This window comes from Charadrius vociferus, unplaced genomic scaffold, assembly GCF_000708025.1.
Source record: "Charadrius vociferus isolate BGI_N301 unplaced genomic scaffold, ASM70802v2 scaffold105, whole genome shotgun sequence".
Classification (NCBI taxonomy): Eukaryota; Metazoa; Chordata; class Aves; order Charadriiformes; family Charadriidae; genus Charadrius; species Charadrius vociferus.
In genome coordinates this window covers 530,948-549,938 of record NW_009648543.1, presented here as the reverse complement: position 1 = coordinate 549,938, position 18,991 = coordinate 530,948, and the positions used below count along the sequence as shown (strand labels likewise).

Sequence of the window (18,991 nt, the reverse complement as noted above, 5' to 3'; positions counted from 1 at the left end):
TGATGAAAGTAGTGAAAACTGTGAGCTTGTTTTTATTCTTTGATAACTGGCATGATGACTTTAACTTTTTGAGCTAGGGGTACAGTACATGCTGTAACTTGCTATTAGGATGGCATGAGATTATCACAGTCCCATTTGAAATATATGGAGGCAGTCAGATGAGGAGTGAGCGCTACGTTTCGTGCTAAGCACCTATTAAGTTAAGATATCCCCTTTCTTCTTGTGTTCCAGAGGCTTTTCCTTGTGTTGCTTCCACTAATCAGTGATTTCAGAGCTTAATGCTGCTTTGTTTAGTGTAGTATTACTAGGTGCAAGAAGCATTAAGTTTTCTTTGTTTCGTGTTAGGAAACGAGGCACTTTCCCTGCTAGTGTTTCTGTGTATTTCAGGGGGCAATAAGATTTTCTTTTTCCGCAGTCTACCTGGCATAAAGGTCTGTTTCTTGTCAGCTGGCTGGCTCTTTTCACTCTCAGGCTAGTTCTTTCATTTCACATTATTTTTCTGTGTAGCTTGAGAACCAGCAGCAATGCTGGCTGGCACTTAAGTGATGCAACTGTCGCTGCACAGATCCAGACCTTCTGATTGGGTGATTAATATGTTAATCCCCTGTTCAGAACTAAAGTCCAATAAAAATTTTAAAGATCTGAGCTTTTAAAAGTGAATGTTTCCCAGTTAGAGAGGATGCAAGAACACTTCCTGTAAACTTCTTGTTGTGCATACTGAAAATGTTTATAGTGTGCTGTAAATAATACTTATGTGCTTAATTCAGTTAGAATTATTCATCCTCATTAAATATAACAAGCTAGTTGTGGGTTTCTTTTTTTTTGTTGGTTTTGTTGAGGAGGGGTGTTGTTTTTTGTTCGTTTTTTGCTTTGTTTTGTTTTGTTGGTTTTTTTTTTTGCATTGAGGCCTGAAATTGTTTGGTCTTAACTTCTGCAGTGTAATAATGTGAGATAAATATGTGAAATCTCTTCTACACAGCTATAAGTAGTTCTTCTTCTGATGACAGTGATGAAGGAACAGATGAAGAAATAAGAAGTGAAGAGAGTGACATAGAAGAAAGGACAGAAATGGTATATTAATGAGCTCCTTAACTTGATAGAGTTTAAACATCTGTATTTGAAACTCTGGAAAAATTGAAGTAGAGGAAATATAGGGCACAGCTGGTCATTTAGCTGGAATTAAAAGCATAATTTTGTTACTCCTGGTGCTTACTGTGGTTGAGTTTTTGAAAATTATAGAAGATGTCATATTCATGTAGAATTCTTTGATATTAATCTAAAAATACATGTTTGTTTCTCTTCCTGTCTCCTTACATGTAAGGCTTATGTGGAGAAAACATAGAAAACTAGATTATCCAGGTTTGTGCGTGCTGCAAAATTTTACTGGTTTATGCAGTTGGACAAATACTAATAGCAGCAGGTTCTTTCTGGCTTCCGTATTTTACTGTGAAATGGGAGTGTCAGCTCTGGTCTTAAATGAAAATGTAAAAGCCTGACTTTAAAAAAATGCCCATTTATTTTCTCTACATTATCAAAAAGAAAGTACAGCATGAACAGTTGCTCTGAAGGTCTGTAGAAACCCACACTGTAGTGTTCAGATATCTGAAGCAGCAAAACCTAACAAATGCAGAATTAAAAAAAAATTCTAAAAAATTAATTCATAGATGACTGTAAAGCAGTGTTGTTAAATTGCTTACAGTAAGGCTACTATCTACTTAAAGTATAGAAAGTATAGTAAATATTTATTTTTTGCATGACAAAACTTGATTGTTAGATTATATCCTGACTACTGAGGTTCTTTTTCACCAATGTTTATAAGCGCAACCAATGTATGTTTTCTTGCACTGGTCTGTTGTAGAAAGAAGAACAAGACACTCACACAAAAAGGGACATGGAAGATAGAGCAATAAATATAGAAATTCCTGAAGTCTTGAAAAAGAAGCTTGAGGAAGACTGTTACTATATTAATAGAAGAAAACGGGTATGACATAAAAGCTATGAAATAAATGTGCATGGGGGGTGGGGAGAGCATCAAAAGTAGTTCTTGTGCATAACAACTCCTGGTTTTTTGAACTTTATTGCAAAGGTGAGCTTAGTGTAAGGAAGAATAAAGAGAGTGTAGGGAGCAGGCTTCTCTACAACTCACTAGTTTAGCTATAATTATATTTAAGAATGTAACATTTCAGTACCCAATTGTGTTTTAGAATGCAGATTGTTTTTTAAAGCTGGAAATGTAGTAAGCTTGTTAACCTGACCATATTTTTGTTTCTCCAGATATTTATAAAGGATTGATCAAAAATGCAGTTTAAGGGCTCATAGTAATCATTCTTGAAATAACTTTATGCAATAGAGACTTATTAAACTAGTCAGTACATTACAAGCTCCTGTTTTAGCTTGGTGTACTTACTGATTGTTTTTGTAAGACATGAATTTGTTGTTTCTTTTTCAGCTAGTGAAGCTTCCTTGTCAGACAAATATAATAACTATACTGGAGTCATATGTGAAACATTTTGCTATTAATGCTGCTTTTTCAGCCAATGAAAGATCTCGGCACCATCAGATGACTCCACATGCTAATATGAATCTTCATTATGTGCCACCAGAGAAGAAGTAAGTAATCGTTAGTCCAGTGCTATTGTCACTAGAAGAATGACCTTGCATTCCATGTTCTGTTTCAAGGCTTTTCACTTCTGTGAGCTTATACTGTAATGTATGAAGTTGTGGATGTCTCATCCCTGGAAGTGATAAAGGCCAAGCAGGATGGGGCTTTGAGCAACCTTATCTAGTGGGAGGTCTCCCTGCCCCTGGCAGGAGCGTTGGAACTAGATGCTCTTTAAGGTCCTCTCCAACCTAAACCATTTTATGATTCTGTGGTTCTATGATTCTATGTCTGCTTATGGGGCTTAAAATATTTGACAGATACCCATAGTACAGTAACACTGACAATTTGTTTATCGTGAGAGTCCCAATAATCTGAAAAGTCGCTGTGCAAAAGCATCAAAATGCCCTTTTATGATGTAAGTTCTTGTGGATACTGTGACCTGTTTTGAAAGAATGTGTTGCTGTTGTCTATGTGAAGAATTTTTTGAGCACTGCGAGAGTATCTGATATGAGAATTCCCTGCTTAAATAAAACTGAATAGGTTCAAATTTTATAAAGGATAAAAAATTTATACGAACACTTAGAGAATTCCAAGTGCAGGTTGCTTGGTTTGGTTTTTTTTTTTTTAATTGACAAATCATCTTAAATCCTAGAGTGAATATGTAGGAAAGCAATGTGTGTAGTAACACCAGTCCTGTTTATTAAAACTGTTTGCGTCTGTTACTATTTTCTCAACTGAGCTGTATATTCTGCCATGCTCCAAATGCAGTGTTAACCCTGCAGTTGCAGTGTGGTGTTTTTTTGGTTTGTGTTTTCTCTTGTGTTAAAGATTCTTAATATTAGATGAGACTGCTTCTTTAAGTCTATGCTGGGGTGAAATCTTGTATTTCATCAAAGAGAAATCTTGACTTCTAACATGTTCTATTTCAATGGTGCACAATTACGCTATTCCTTGCAATATTTTGGTCTATGTGAGTGTCTTGATTTATATTGATGTCATTCATTGTTTGACAGATTAATGATACTTTCCTCCTATGTAATATAATCTCTAAAAAAAGAATTTAGATGAGACAACAGAAATATGAACAGAAGTTTGTATGCATGTTATGATTTTTAAAGGTATATATTTAAGTGAATTCCTCAATAAAGAAGGTGCTTTAATAAGGAAAACATGTATAATTTCAGTGATCCATTAAGTAGGAGAGATTCAGCTGACAGCTTTATTGCATTGCCCTTACTGCTGTGACACAGAAGTTAGTTGACCTTCTTGGATGCGATAGAATTTCTGTGCATGATGGTCCCCTGACCCAATTTATACGTAGTGTTTAAAAAAAAAAAAAAAAAAGCCAGTAGTTTCAGCAGGTGACATGGAATGGTAATAGGAGGTATGGAATTTCTAGCATGGGTCATTGTGGCAGAATCAAATTACTGTTACCATACATATATATATACTTGAGATGTGAGAGGTGAATACCTTCGTAGAAGCGAAATGCGTTGGAGGTGGGCTGAACTCAGTGTTCTTGGTTCTGCTTGTAACAGCGCGTCTACTCACAACCTAGCATCATGAGACTCTCACGCAAGCCTGAAACTGAAATCCCTAGTAGCCTCTAAATGGTAGTGCTTTGGTTACCAGGGGCAGGACATTGGAAACTGATCTCCAATGAGAATGTATCTGTTTTTCATGGTTCGTTGGGTGTCTCTTAAGCACTGCCTTAATTGCATCTTAGTGGCTGTAGATCAAATTCTGCCTGTGCCTTTTAGACAGAGATTCAGTCTATTGAGTACTTAGTTTTTCTGGAAGGTGCCTCTTTTTTGAGCCTAGTAAACTTGGAAAAAACAAATAATGCTTACATGAAAAGCTAGCTAACTTTATTTGCTGTAAACCAGATTTTATTAATCCAGTAAATAGTAATACAACAGAACAACTGTATGGTTTTGTTTGAACTTGTTAAGCAGACTTTTAAAATTCATATTTGTCTGAAGCTACCAACAGCAATCACTGTCTCCAAGTATGCTTTTTAATCACTCATCATTACTTAGTGATGAAGTCAGAATATCATAGTTAAGACGTTAATGATCTGTATTAAAAGGGAATTTCCTACAACTTTGCTGAGAGATTTTGACATGCAACTTTGAAATTCATAATCCTTTCTTTTTTCTCTAGTGTTGAGCTATGTAAAGAGATGGTGGATGGGCTGAGAATAACCTTTGACTTCACACTTCCATTAATATTGCTCTATCCTTATGAACAAGCTCAATTTAAGAAGGTGACTTCATCAAAATTCTTTCTTCCTATCAAAGAAAACTCAACAAATACTAACAGGTAGGTTGGGTATATGGAGTCTAATACTGCTTATCTCCTGAGGAAAATGCGATATAATGTGGTTATGTGTTCAGAATAGGATCATTTCTCACAGACTTTGACTTAAAAATTGTCTTGATCAACTGTTGAACTTTTCTGTAAATTCTTGCCTGAATTCAGAATTCAGGTTCTGAATTTCTATCTGATTAACTTCAAAAGGGGTTTGTACTGACTAGTGTAGAGTTACACTGGAACTTCATAGGGAAAAAAAATACATTGAAAAGTAAATTTGTGTTCATTACCTTTTAAATTTGAAAATAAATATGCTTCCAGAAAACAGTATTTAAAAAAAGGCCTCATCGCTTTGATAGTTATTGGGAAGAGACTGTCTAATTTGAATAAGTATTTAACAAGATCTGTGAAACTAGAAGGATCTCTTTTAGGGGAAGAGCCTTGATCTCTTCACTTCTGTAAAGCTGCCTTCATTTCCTAGAAATCAGGAGGAGCTTTCCCCAAGTCCTCCTCTGTTGAATCCACCAACACCTCAGTCAACTGACAGCCAGCCTACAACAGGGGAGCCGGCCACGCCAAAGAGGAGAAAAGCTGAACCTGAAATTTTGCAGTCGCTGAGACGTTCTACGCGCCATAGCTCTAACTGCGACAGGTTATCAGAAAGCAGTGCTTCCCCGCAACCTAAACGACGGCATCTTGAGACCCCAGCTTCTATGCCAAAGCTCTTCTTGCACCTGGAAAAAAGTAAGTTTTGCTCTTTAAATTATTGCTCTGAACAAGATTTGAAGTCTTGTTTTTTTTTTTAATGTCACCTGAATTGTGAACTGAATGATTGAAGTAGGAATTCATTACTTTTTATGTCAAATACTTGTTTCTGAAGCTTATACCAAAGGGAGAAATAGAAAGCAATATTCTTTGGTATTGCATTTCTCAACAGAATTCAAGGACCTGCTTTTCTGTGAGCCTACTGAATTCCAGTGTTTAAGACTTCAAACGTTTTAGCAGCAGGCTTTACTTACGTTTAATGGCTTATAGTTCCATAAAGCAGATAATAAAATTTATTTCTGATTTCTTTTGTTTTGTTTTTCTTTCCCTTTTGAAGAAACCCCTGTCCATAGTGGATCATCTTCACCTATAACTTTGACTCCTAGCAAAGAGGGGAGTGCGGTTTTTACTGGCTTTGAAGGTAGAAGAAACAATGAATTGAATGAGGTAACAGATTTTTGTTACTGTCCTAGATTCGATGATTAAAGGTTTCGTTGACTCAGAGTAGGGCTATGTTTTGTTTGTATTACTAATTTCATCTTTGATTTTGAAGTTCTGCACAGACTAAATTATTTATGGTGCTGTAAAGATTTCATAACTAACATTTACATGTCTTATGTTCAGGTTTTGTCCTGGAAATTGATGCCAGAGAATTATCCACCAAGTGATCAGCCACCACCTCCCTCATATATCTATGGATCTCAACATTTGCTACGGATGTTTGGTAAACTGATGCAAAACGCTGTGCTGAATCAAAATTGCTTTATTTGTTTTGTGTGGTTGTTTGGGTTTTGGTTTTTTTTTGGTGGTGGGTTTTTTTTATTTATTTTGGGGATTCTTTTTTTTTCCCTGCACTGACCATATCCATGTGATTTTCTGTTTGATTTATCCCATTTAGTTTTGGTCTTGGAGAAGTGTACATTTTAATCTGTTTAAAACTCTTAGGCTGTTCATAAACTTGGTTTTCTCTTACTGGCTCTGTAAGCTTTCGTTTAGCAAAAGTAAACAAGCAGTACTTCCAATACACTGTCAAACATCATTAAACCAAGCAGCATTCACTTTCTCAGCATGTTTCTTTTTAGTAAGGTTTTGAAAGATCACTGAGTAACTTGCAAAGAAATGTAGAGTCTGCAGGGTGAAGAAATGTTTATATTCTTTTTTTCTGTGTAGTGGGTAAAAGAAATTAGAAGTTGCTTTTAAAAGAACAGGTGTAAACATTATTTCTCTTATTTACAGTAAAGCTACCAGAAATACTGGGGAAGATGTGTTTTCCTGACAAAAACCTGAAGGCTTTAGTAAAACACTTCGAAATGTTTCTGAGGTAATGTGACACAATGTACCACAACAGTGTTTGTATTGTTTAAGTGTCCCGAATGAGAAAGGGTTTCTAAAATGAGATGTTCATTTTCTATAACTACAAGAATATGATTAAATTAATGTAAGATTTTAATAATAACAATTTTGAATAAAGATTAATACAAGATTTTTGATTCTGTAATTCAAATTGAAAGGAGCCTGAATTCTCTACCTAAGTTTATTATATACTTCAGTTCTATAGCACTATGTTTAAAAGTATATTTGCTAGTGTGTATAGAATGACAAGTCTGACACTGTTAAGAAGCATGTTTTATGAAGAATACAAACTCTGCATTGTTATTTTTGAGAGCATAATCTGAGAGTTTTGATGTTGTATTGATATTAGCAGGGGGAGAAACTTGTAGTTTAGAACATGTTTTTAATTGTGGTAGGGTTTGTTTTTTTTTTTTTAAAGAAAAGCCTGTCCTAGTTGAGCTTTAAACAGAAAGGTTTCTCAGTTATGACGTGCAGTGCCTTGTAGAGGAATGCAAACTCTTTTTGACCATGCTGGCTCCACGGCTGGAGTCAGTGTGGTCATACCTGCGCTGTGATCAACTTTGTTTATTAACTGTAGTTAATATCTCTGCATGACACTGTAGTGGTAGTTAGATACCTAGTGTGGCACTGCTTGTATTGTGCAGCATCAATACAGTGGAAAAAAAATTTGCCAAGGAAAACTTACAGGAGAAAAGGTTGTAAATGCTAACCATCCGGAACAAATGTGGAAGTCCTAACTTAATTTTGGTCAAAGACTCTTAAGTAGCCTCATACTGAAAAGTAACATAATGTGGCACTAGCATATTGAAAGTCCTGTTAGAGGTCGGGGAGATGAAAGCTTCAAAATGCTTCTACTTTAATTGTTTATTGAAAATAAAAGGTGTCTCAAATGTCAAAGTTTCTACAATACAAAATTTTTCTTTTGAAGCATTTAATTTTAAAGTTTTACTGATCCCTTTGCACATCTCTATTTTTGTCAGATCCTTATTAGTATTCAAAGTATCTTTAAACAGGACAGCATTAGTGCTTATTATTGGACACCTATTTTTGCTTGGAGTGAATATTATTTAGGGTGTTTAACTCACTGTGGATCAAATCAGTTTTTATCAGACCTCTGCCTGTTCAGATTATTCTGTGTTGGTCAGAGCGGGTCTCTACTGTCAAGTATCTTAAAAGCAGTTTCTTCATACGCATTCTATTGATGAGCTGCGATGGAGTGGAATGGAGGGAAGAAGGAAACATGTCATCTGCCCCTGTACAAGTAGGGAAGTGCTTAAACTGAAAGTTCTAGTGGTAGTATCCATATGTGTCTTATTTTTCTGTCTGACCATCTTGTTGAAATGTGTAGTCATCTATAAATAGAAATAAAATAATAATAAAAAAAAAAGGCAGAAGATGTTTCCACATCAGCATTTTTAGGTCAGGTAGAACTGTGCTTTCGAAGCAAATCTCTTGGTAGTTCCCACTTACCATGCTTTGTGTTGCATTGCATAGTGCTCAGAGTACAGAAGCTGGTTTCCTTTTGGAAAACACTTCAACCAGGAGTGTGCTCCAGTGCTAGTGGCCATTCAGTCCTCAAGACCAGACTACAACTAAACCAAAATGAGTCCTCGAAGGCAAGAATAGGGTGGATATTGTGTACCTGGTACGACAGACAAAATATTTGAGGGCTATGTGTTTTTTTTTTTTCAAGTGCTTTCTAAGCCAGTGTCATGTATGTTTTGCTGTGTATTCATATAGGAAACATATAAACCAATACTGTGTATTCAAATAGGTAACGTAGAAACCAATGGAAATTATTAGATTATTATTTTTTTTTCAACACATATTCATGGGGCTGTAGGATGTCTTTCATTTGGGTATTTCTTTCTTTGTCCCATATGTCATTGAAAGTGGTCAAACAATTACATGTTCTAGAAACTTGTTCAGACTTGATATTTATCACAGAAATACTTCTGTGTTATTTGTTTCTCATCACAAGAGAAAACTTGAGGCTGAGGTGACATCTTATACTAGTTCTTCAGTTTTCACATTCTGTCTTTTCCTTTTTGGGAATGAAAGGATTAATGGATGTTTATTAAAAATATTTTCTGTCAGTTCTGCTCTGGCTTACCCTTTGAAAGGTAAGAACTGTCTTACACAGTCTGTATGCATTAGATGATAGCAGCCAGTTTACTTAAGACTACCTAATTTATTTTAGTGAATTGCTCTTGAGTAACAAGCAGAGAAGTACTCTCTGTTTCTTTATTTTTGTAATAGCAGACAAGGGATTGAAGCTGTATTTTCACATTAATAAAACTGTTTCTGAATCTTCTTTGAATTCTAAGTAGAATAGTCCAAGCATAAGTAACATGTATTTTTAAATAAAACTTTCATGTGGTACAGAACTGATTTAGTTCTGGCCTAGATACTGATTTAATTTTGTATTATAATTTTTATAGCTAAAATTTACAGTTTCATTTAACATTTGTACTATTAATGTCATGTGGGCTGAGAAACTGAGACTTACTTAATATAACACTTTATCTAGAAGCTTGTTTTATTGAGTTTACTCAGTACCTGATAGATGCATTAAATTCACTTTGAGATGTTACATGGATAATACTTTCCAGTGATGCCCTCAGATTGCTGCTAGACAAGATTGATCTCTGTTTCCTAGACAACATATATTTTTAAAAGATGTATGAAATAATACATCTTTTTGAGTTTAATATTAAGTAGAAGCTGTACCCTTTGTGCTTAGGGCAGCTTTCTAGAAGTGTGCCTAATGAAAACTTCTTCATGGAGAACATGAAAGTTGATTTCTCAATTATAAAATTTGCAGAAGGAAAGAAAATTAGTTTTTCAAATTAAGTACAAAACCCTTACTCTTCACTTTAAATTATTTAGCTCTGAAATAATTCATAATACTTGCAAAAGAATAACAGTCTGAAATGGACGTTAGTGACAAACTTGCCAGTTGGTTTCACTGGATTTCGCTTACAGTTTCAATTCAGTCTTCAGGAGCGAGCAGTGGAAGCTAACACAGTAACTGGTGCCTACTAACTGGTAGTCTTACTAGCAAAGGACCCCTGATTAAACCTTCCTGCCTGTTAATAGTTTTTGAGATTGCGTAAGTATTGCCTTTTAACCAATTCCATTATTTCAGCTGTGTTTTTAATAAAATGCTGTATGTGGTGTATTTTATGACTTCTTTGTATTGTGAGGTGCCTAGCATGCATCCAGGGGCTGCTTAAGTGATGAGAAATGATAGGCAAAAAGGTGCCAGTTTTTGTTTTGCCATTTCCATTGATTTGAATGCAGCCTTGACTTGGAAAACTGTTTTGGGATCAGAGGGGTCGTTCAGGACTGTTGACCAATAGGAGATACTTAAAAATTAGGAGAATATAACATGTCTGTTTTCAGAATAGCAAGACCCATCTTCACTGAGGTAATTTCATTAGCATTTTGGGGGGGGGGGGGAAGCAAAACACAATGGCACAGCGCTTCAGAAAGCCGTATGTGTTTTGACTTTCATGAAATAGAGAGGAATAAGTGATGAAATATTTCTGAAATAATGCTTCTAAAATTTCTAATACATTTTTCCAGATGAGACCGGTACGTAACATCTCAGATTATGGAAAACTACATTCTTAATAAGCTCAAAGACTTCTTGGTTTTATTAAAAACCCACTGATATTTCAAACTGAGTATATCCTGGAAGTTGTCTCTTTCATTTTAGATCTCATTTTTTTCCTGATGTTTTACAATCTGCTTTTATCTATTGCGCCACTCTGCTCTATGGGTAGAAAAGTATTTTAATACTGTTATTTTATGGGAAGGAAGAATGTGGCCAGATTAGAGGGCTGTGATAATAAAATGTGTATATAGAAAGATGACCAGTTGTTTGAAGTAACCTTAAGAAGATCATCTCTGGTTTTGAAAGCACAACACTTCTTGAGTGTAGTAATTTTATTAAATGTAATTGCAGTGGTGAATTATGACCACTAGTCTGTGCTAATGTGCAGTTAATGAGACGTTATTGGTGGCTTTCTGAGAATGAAAAAATGAAGCATTGCACATGGTGAATGGAATAGAAAACATCTTTATTTAGGTGAATTTTCTTGTGATGGAGTTCATGCTCATTGTGACTTAATAAAGTTGTGAGATAGCAACTGATTAAAAATCACTCTTTGAAAGATCACAAAGAATGCAATTCTGCTACTGTTTCTTATATTGATTAGGGTTTTTCTATTTGCCTCTCAATTTTGGGATTAACTAGTTGCTTGATAAGAAGTACCTGTGCAGCGTAGCAATTACGACATACTAGAAAACTTTATGGAATTGGAGCCTAAATGTTAGAAAGTCAAGTTCCCGAGTGTCAATGGACAGGTGTGGGTTTAGAGGCGCAAAAAGGGACAAAACTTTAAAAAAAAGTTTTGAAACACTTTGAAATGAAGGCATTCTACTTGCACAGTGAACGTATATGCCTTATTTTAGGGCATTTTTACCGTTGTATTTGGGCTTCACTATATTCATTGTACGGGTAGAAAGGTGCCTTCCAGTTTGCGTCCTCTCATACTTTTGGCACCTTTATGTTGAAAGCTTCTTAGTCAATTATTACCTGGTATTTTACAGGTTCTTATTTTCAGTAGGCTTTTGTTGTTTGGTTGGTCTGCAGAATCTGCTTGCGTGCGCTTATTGTTCTTGACTAAGGTTTGATTGCTTTGCCAGAAATACTTCCTGAAACTGCATCGTGTGGATTCTCTTTCTTCTGCTTACCAAATCATCAGGTGCCTGGCTATTTGAATGAGGAGCATATTCCTAATCATAATAGCAGAGGTTTGGATCATGCATCTAAAATGAGAGGGTGTCCAAAATACATTAAGTGTTATGGTAGCTTTTTTAGAAGGCAGCTCTAGGAATTGAGTCTGGGATCTGTGCTGGTCTTGCCAAAAGTGGGTCTTCATCCTGAAGGCCAACCAAGGACTCCTGTATTGAGCTCTTGTACGACTGTTTTCACAAAAGGTCCACTAGAAGTTACTGCTTTTAATTTTCAGTCACTCAGCCTGATTACCTGAAATGTTATGTTGGCAGCTTGGCATCTTCAGAGTTCTCTGCAGTTGCCTTTTAAAGGCCAAGAAAGATGATCTCAGTTTCTGTATGTGGATGAGGGACGAGTCCAGTCAACGAGCCTGTCGGTTCCTTTGGAATGGTTCCTGAGGCACTGGATATCAGAATAAACATCTCAAACTTTTCATTTCACTTGTTCCAGTTACTGCATTGGGATTATGATGAACTTTGTGTTGGCGAGCTTTTGCCCTGAACAGCCTTCCAGGTGGAGACATGCCTATCAATTGGAGGATGTGGGGGCAGATGGAGGCATATGCTTTTGTATAAAAAGCTTTTTTAGCTTTCAGTTCCTGCACTTGAGTAGTGGTCTTGGAGAGGAGATAGCTTCTTAATCTGCAAATGACATTTCTTTTGGTGAGTGACTCATAGAGTTAAGACCCATCATGCTCTTTAAGCAAATTACTTTAGATAGATCATTACAGTTGCCTTTCAAACAGCATCTAGCCCAGGCCACTGACCTCATCAAAGCATCTGCTCACGTTCTAGAACTCAGAGCTGTAGCGAAAGTGTGTAAGATGTCACCTTCCTTGGAACTTTTCTCTTTAACTCTGTATTCTTATACCTTTATGGCTAGGTTGTTCTTCTTAAAATTATTAAGGTTTTCCCTTCTTCATAATTTTCACAATTTTCAGACCATCCCTGAGTTTATTCATGTGATAGTAACTGACATTTAGAAGAGTGTTTTTCTTCATGCAGAGATTGTTCAGGTAATATGCTGTGTTGATGCTGGCAAGACAAGGACATTTTCGCTACCAGATGATGCTCTTAAAGCTCCTACTAATTCAATGACTTGGTTGAGAAATGTTCCTGACATACATATGTCAAGTGGCCTTTTAATGTGGATAACGATAGTTTTGTGCCTCTTTTTGGTAGGTCTGCCTCTGTGGTTCTCAGCCACGGGGTAGTATATTTGTGAGTTATTGTTTGGAGTCACCTGAGGTAAGCTTGCTTATGGGCTGCTACACCTGAAGCTCAGAACATAGGAATTCTTCAAGCTAGGTTGCCCATGTTTCTGTTTCCCTTGTCTCCATCCTCTGTAGTCCTTTCTTAAGTGTTGCTCTTGTAGGAACCTGTGGCAGAGCGGGAAATAGCTGCATTGTGCCCTGTTACCTCTATGTTCTGAGCAGGAGTGTAAAGCATAAGTATTCCTTTTGTGGATGCTCATGATGAGAAAAAAGTGTACAGTATTACATCAGGATGTTTGTGCGGACTGCATCTTAAAACTCAGGTACTCGTAAGTAGTTTCACTGGTGTAGGTGTACGTATATGAACTCTGTAAAAAAAAAAAGTATAAAAATGAAAAAGGCAATAATGCAATGGGTGACTGAATTATCAGATTTGTAAGTTAAAAGTAAACAATTTCTGAATAGCTAAACGGCAAATTGCTTTCTGATCTATAGCAGAACATTGGCTTTACTTGCTAAGTACAGCTCCCTCTGTTTTTAAATCTTGGCTTGTGACTTGCAGGTGCCAGTGAAATTGATCTTTGTGCTATTTCAGCTTTTCCAAGAGTGAAATATCCAGTAGCTAAGAGTCTTATGAGACTCCTAATATTTTTGTGCCAGCTTTCTGCACTGCGATGTAGTTTGAATAAAAAGCAGCTTCAGAAGGGCCACTGCTCTTTGTAAACAGATATAGGAGGGATTGGAACAGAAGCTGACCTTGTGGTTTTTTGCCTGTTTCCTCCCACTTCTCTGCAGAAAGTGATTTGTATCTGCTAGCTCTGGGGTATTTTGCTTTTCACAACTCTTACATTAAGAACGGAGAGATGTACATTTGACTGTATGTGTTCTGCCTGCTTGTTTTTTTGGGTTTTTTTGGTTGTAGCTGTGCCACAAGCATCTCAGCTAAAATTTCTCGTATTTACCAGCTGTCACTTTAGCTTGCACCAAACTGGCACGTATGACCGATGATCTTAAGCAAAAGTCAGAAAATTTCTAAGAGAAAATGAACCTGTTTCTTATTACTTGCCTTAAAATTCTTGGAACTGTCAGCTACCCAATGTCCTCTACAGGTTCCTTTGTTTTATTGATGTTGTTTTAAAGCATACTATCGTATGATCTAGTACTTGGTGCTGTCTTTTACAGAACGTTAGCCAATGACATGAAGAATTTGATTGGCCCCTGTCGTTTGTATTCACTGTTTATCTCTTGAAGTCATTAACATGTGTTAATGAAGAATTATTAATTAAATTCCATTTGTAGCTCATCTTAACATACTCAGATTGCACAAGATTAAAAGTTATTCAAGTTTGTTAAGTTTTAGGCCTTATCACACTCACTTCATACCAACCCCACTTATCCCAGAAAGTGATTTGTAGCTAACTATAGTCAGAGGTCATAGCAGTTGATGACTTATGTATTTTCGTAGCTTCTAAGTTGATGTGATTTCAGCACTCTTTTGTAGTGGTTTTCCTAGAGTAAGGGATGCGTGTAGTGCAAATGAATGATATGTTTCAGTGAAGATTAGGAGGTTCTGATTGTGTGAATTGTTTTTGTTTCTTTGGATTATTTTCTAAGGGGTGTCTGTCTCATGAAAGAAAGCATTTTATAAAGTATTAGAGCAATTTATGGCCTGGTAAGCCTCGAAAAGTAGGTGGTGAATGGTTTTAATGACAAGGGCTAGTAAATCACTAAGTCTTGCGGTTCAAACAGTATATTGATCAAATATTGGTGGCTTGAATCTAGATTTGTCCTATTTTTTTTAGTTCAAGAAAAGAATAAAACTATTTTTTTCTGGCTCATTCTTTTGCCAAAGTTTAACTGATTTGGATTCACCATGTGGTAATTTGTTGCATTTTGTTCTTTCAGAGGAAAATATTTCACTGGTGTTTTTATTTCATTTTTTTTTAAATGGCTTCATTTCTGTGACTAGGAAATTGGTATAATGCAGCTGTAACATGCTGTAGTATTAAAAACAATTTTTTTGATTTAGCAAAATAGTTTTCATAGTTTTTTTTTTAATTATTTCTCAACCTTAATTATGTAATCCTTTTTGCTTTGTGCTGTTTAATAAAATTGAAAGCTGTGGTTGGACCCAATGAGAGTCTATGGGTCACGTAAAGGTGCCTTTCCTGCACAATTCCTTAGGTAATGTTTAAAAACAAAAACAAGCTGCGTTTGATCTGCTGGAAGTGTATTGGTTGTCCAGCCTGTTCACTTGCATGTCTTAAACCTGAAACATTTACATCAGAAACTACCCTAGGTCCTTCTATACCGTTAATTACAGAACTCCTATGAAATAAGCAAGACAAAGTGCCTTCTAAATAAATGGTGACACATTGAAGGATTGATTTCTTCTAAAAAAGCTTCTATTTCTCACTGCTTTTCCTAGAATTAGTAGGATTTAACCTTTTATTCCTCCAGTTTAGTACCTGTTTGATGCCCATGTTTAAGTACAAGGATTGTGTGTGGAGAAAAGTCAACCTTTTTTCAGTTACCTGCGTTTTTGTGCTGTAACCTGTCTGTATGAGTTCTCAGCAATTAATATATTCCTGATTAAATTTAGATTGCCTTATGTAGACAGTCTTGTCAGTATTCTTTGATGCTTTGGCTTTCTTAAGATCAAAGGACATGCCCAGTTCAGGCAGTGTAGCTGTGAGTGAGGTTGGAAAAGGTCTATGGTGTTATTTGCATTCACCTGCACTTTTTTTTTTTTTAATTTGGACTTTCTATGTCCAGAGTATTGGTTGTGCAAAACTGGTATTTTTAACTTCCAGTAGTGAAGTCAACTCCCTAGCCAGTGGTTCTTGCGAGAAACCAGATTCTGCAAATGACACTATTTCCTGTTGTTACCATTGCTTCCTACTCTAACTCAGAGAACCTGTACTCACTTAACATTTTGCTGTGTTTATTGATGCTGATCTTTAATATCCCGATATTTTTGAATGTCTGTGTCTTTTTCTGGAGTACAACTTGATCACGTACCAGGGTTTAAGAACCATTTTGCACTTTTGCCCCCATTTGTTTAGTGGGTACCTTTGTATAGAAACGAAAGAGCAGAGAGCTTGTAGTAATTGTAGCTGGTTATTACTTGTGTTAGTAGCAGCACTGTTTATTTTCGTTTTCAGTCCTAAACCAAAGAAAGAGTAGTATCTTAGTAGAGCAGGAAGACATGATAAAATATTGGGTGCTTGGCTGTTTGAACAGTATTTGAGGAGCACCTTGGGAGAAATCTGAAATTAGGGAGCTGGATTCACAAAGGGTGCATATTTGTCTTTGAGAGCCATATTTAAATCAGATACTCATGAGGGGTGGAGACCCTAAATGCACAGGCACATGAAAGAAAAATCATAGCTTTACTTACCTTGAAAGATACAGTTTGACTTAATGGTTAGTGGACATTTGAATAAGATACTGACATAATGATAACTGAAAATCCTGGTTTTGACCTAAATGGAAATAGTATGCTGAGCAGGTGACTGACAGAACTTGCAGAAAGGTTTCTTCTTTTTTTTTTTTTTTTTTTTGTGACAGTTCCTTGCATTATTTTCTGAGCATAGGTTCAACTATTTTTTTTTTTAATTGAGTAAGTTTTTTTTAATGCTATTTGGCTTTCTGAATGGTAGGGGAAGGCTATTTCTCACTACGTAAAACTTGTAAAAATAGGGCAAACATTTTGTACGCCCAATTGCAAAGTATAATATTTCTTAATTTCCAGGCTGTGGTTCTGCTGAGCTTAAAAATTAATTTGAAAATAGCTTTTCTCTTAGATGTTTCACGTTCTGTTCTTTTTTTGGTGTGCTTTCTTCTCAGGTTTTTAGCAGAATACCATGATGATTTCTTCCCAGAATCTGCTTATGTAGCTGCATGTGAAGCCTACTACAGTACTAAAAATCCTCGGGCAATCTACTGAAGCTATTACTAAAGATTAAATCCTACTATATGTAGCCCATGACAATGCTATTTTGCCACGTGGCTACAAGATGGAGATGAAAAAGGAATTAAAACAACTTCTGGAGTTGTAAAAATAGAGAAATATCTTCTGTGATGCTTGGATTACTTAGGAATGGAGAACTTCTTTTCAGAAATGTGTATAGACTCCGTCGTGAGTTGCTTAAAGGATTGAATGTAACTCCGACTCCAGATGAATGAAGAAGCCTTGTTCTGCCTTCTAATGCATAGGACTGCGTAGGACTATTAAAGAGGAGTGGAGGCAAAAGCAGATGCATTAGCAACAGGACATTTTCATGAAGATAGATCATCACGCTGTGTTTCATTTTAGCTCAACCTCTCCAGCCTGAGAAACAAGGCTTGACTACACAGTTACATGAAGAGAATGCGTAACTGGTATCTTACAAAGTTTTTTCCTCACAAATTGCAGTTCATTTTGTGGAACTGTCATGATAGAAAAGATTGCTTAATGGTAAAGGTGGTTTTGCCGTTTGACTAGCATGACATCTGCCTCAAGAATGACTTAGTTGCTTGAATGAAAGGTGTGGTGCTTACTTTGCGTTTAGCAAACGGTGGACTCTTTTTATGGCAAGGCTGCCAGAGTTCCAAGGAGAGCGTACATTGCCCGTGATTCAACATTTACCTGGCAATAAATTATTTCCAGAGCCATTATGAAAGAACTTATTTTCTACAAGTAAGCAGAGAAGTCAATAAAGTGATGGCAGTTTAACTGGCAAGCACTTCTTTTCTTAATAAAGTTCACAGTGGCTGCTGTGTAAACGTGTGATTTTGACTGTCTTATACGTCTTGTCTATCTGTGATTAGAATTTTTGACATTGCTGTGTGTGCATATAATGAAAGGCGGGAGCATTGACAACCTGGGGAGAGAAACCCTTTCTGTATCATTGGTCTTTTTCTACAGACTTGAAGAATGTCTCTTAGACAGTTTCAAACACTTTAGCTCTGGAAATAGGAATTCAGTGAGAACTGAGTTCCTAGAAATCCGACAACACATTCAGTAATTGAAGTATGATTCTTGTCTTGATTGTCATCAAAACATCGTCCATGACTTTGCAGAAGACTCTGAAGGCCAGAGTTCTATGTCAAGACAGACTTACCTGTAATGCAAAACTCAAAACATTCCTCCCAGATATGCAGAAACTGGTAGTTATGAGGAATCATCTTTCAAATGTAAATGGCAAGCTTAGTCTAAGAGGCCAAAGGGAATCTGAAATCTGCTGTTGGTGTTCATTGTCACTCACTTTTCAGAGTGTACTGGTGTGTTAAAGCTTTTGAACTGAAAAGATAAGGATTACCTTGGTTTTAGCAATTTTGGTTCTGCTTTTTAGAAAAGCTTCTATAAAGACTCTGTTAAAGTTAATGGTTGTTAAACAAATGTTAGGCATGGGTGCATGCAGATTTGGTGATTGTTATTTCTAAATATTACCATTTAGTAGTACTACTCTTCTTAAATGCGTTTCTGTTGTACAAAAAACCCTGTTTGTAATCTCTGTTCTTTCTCAAATTACAGAAGTTTTGAATCTCTAGCAGACTCCAAGTAGCTCAAAGTCCACTTTGCATACATGTTTCATTGTAGGTTTACACCCTTTTTTTTCTAAAAAGACAATTGAGCAAAATGCTAATGACTATGTAACAAGAGAGCAGTCTTGGGATGTTGCCTGAGACTCCACCCTTCATCCTTTCTATTGCAGGAATATTTGAGTGTGTATAATACGGCAAATCTGGTTTTGTTCCACTGTGAGTACAAGGCAAGTTACGAAGAGAGTTTAAACCTTATTGTGTGACTGTGTTTAACTGTTAAAATGACAATTTCTGCCTGCAGGGATTATTAATACTCTTGGTATTGCCTTGCTGATAGGTTGTGATGATTCTCAAAAGAAGTGAGAGGGGCGGGTGGAAATTCTGAAGGTCCACTTAGTGCTTTAATTGACAT

At 36.2% G+C, this 18,991-nt stretch overlaps 1 protein-coding gene across 1 annotated transcript; it reads left to right on the top strand.

Annotated features, from left to right (window-relative positions):
• Positions 1–2: 2 nt before the first annotated feature.
• Positions 3–17,334, top strand: MSL3 (male-specific lethal 3 homolog (Drosophila)). The gene is made up of 9 exons (XM_009885951.1): positions 3–20; positions 1,859–1,981; positions 2,450–2,610; positions 4,766–4,924; positions 5,397–5,659; positions 6,018–6,127; positions 6,305–6,404; positions 6,917–7,001; positions 16,900–17,334. Exons 1-9 carry the CDS (start codon positions 3–5, stop codon positions 16,997–16,999), a joined length of 1,119 nt encoding a protein of 372 aa, XP_009884253.1. The 3' UTR covers positions 17,000–17,334.
• The last annotated feature ends 1,657 nt before the right edge of the window (positions 17,335–18,991 follow it).

What these genes read in the sequence shown, in the direction of transcription:
- MSL3 (XM_009885951.1), top strand. An exon ending in CTTCTTGCACCTGGAAAAAA is followed by an intron (nt 5,660 to 6,017) that starts GTAAGTTTTGCT and finishes TCCCTTTTGAAG; the next exon opens with AAACCCCTGTCCATAGTGGA. An exon ending in GAAACAATGAATTGAATGAG is followed by an intron (nt 6,128 to 6,304) that starts GTAACAGATTTT and finishes TCTTATGTTCAG; the next exon opens with GTTTTGTCCTGGAAATTGAT.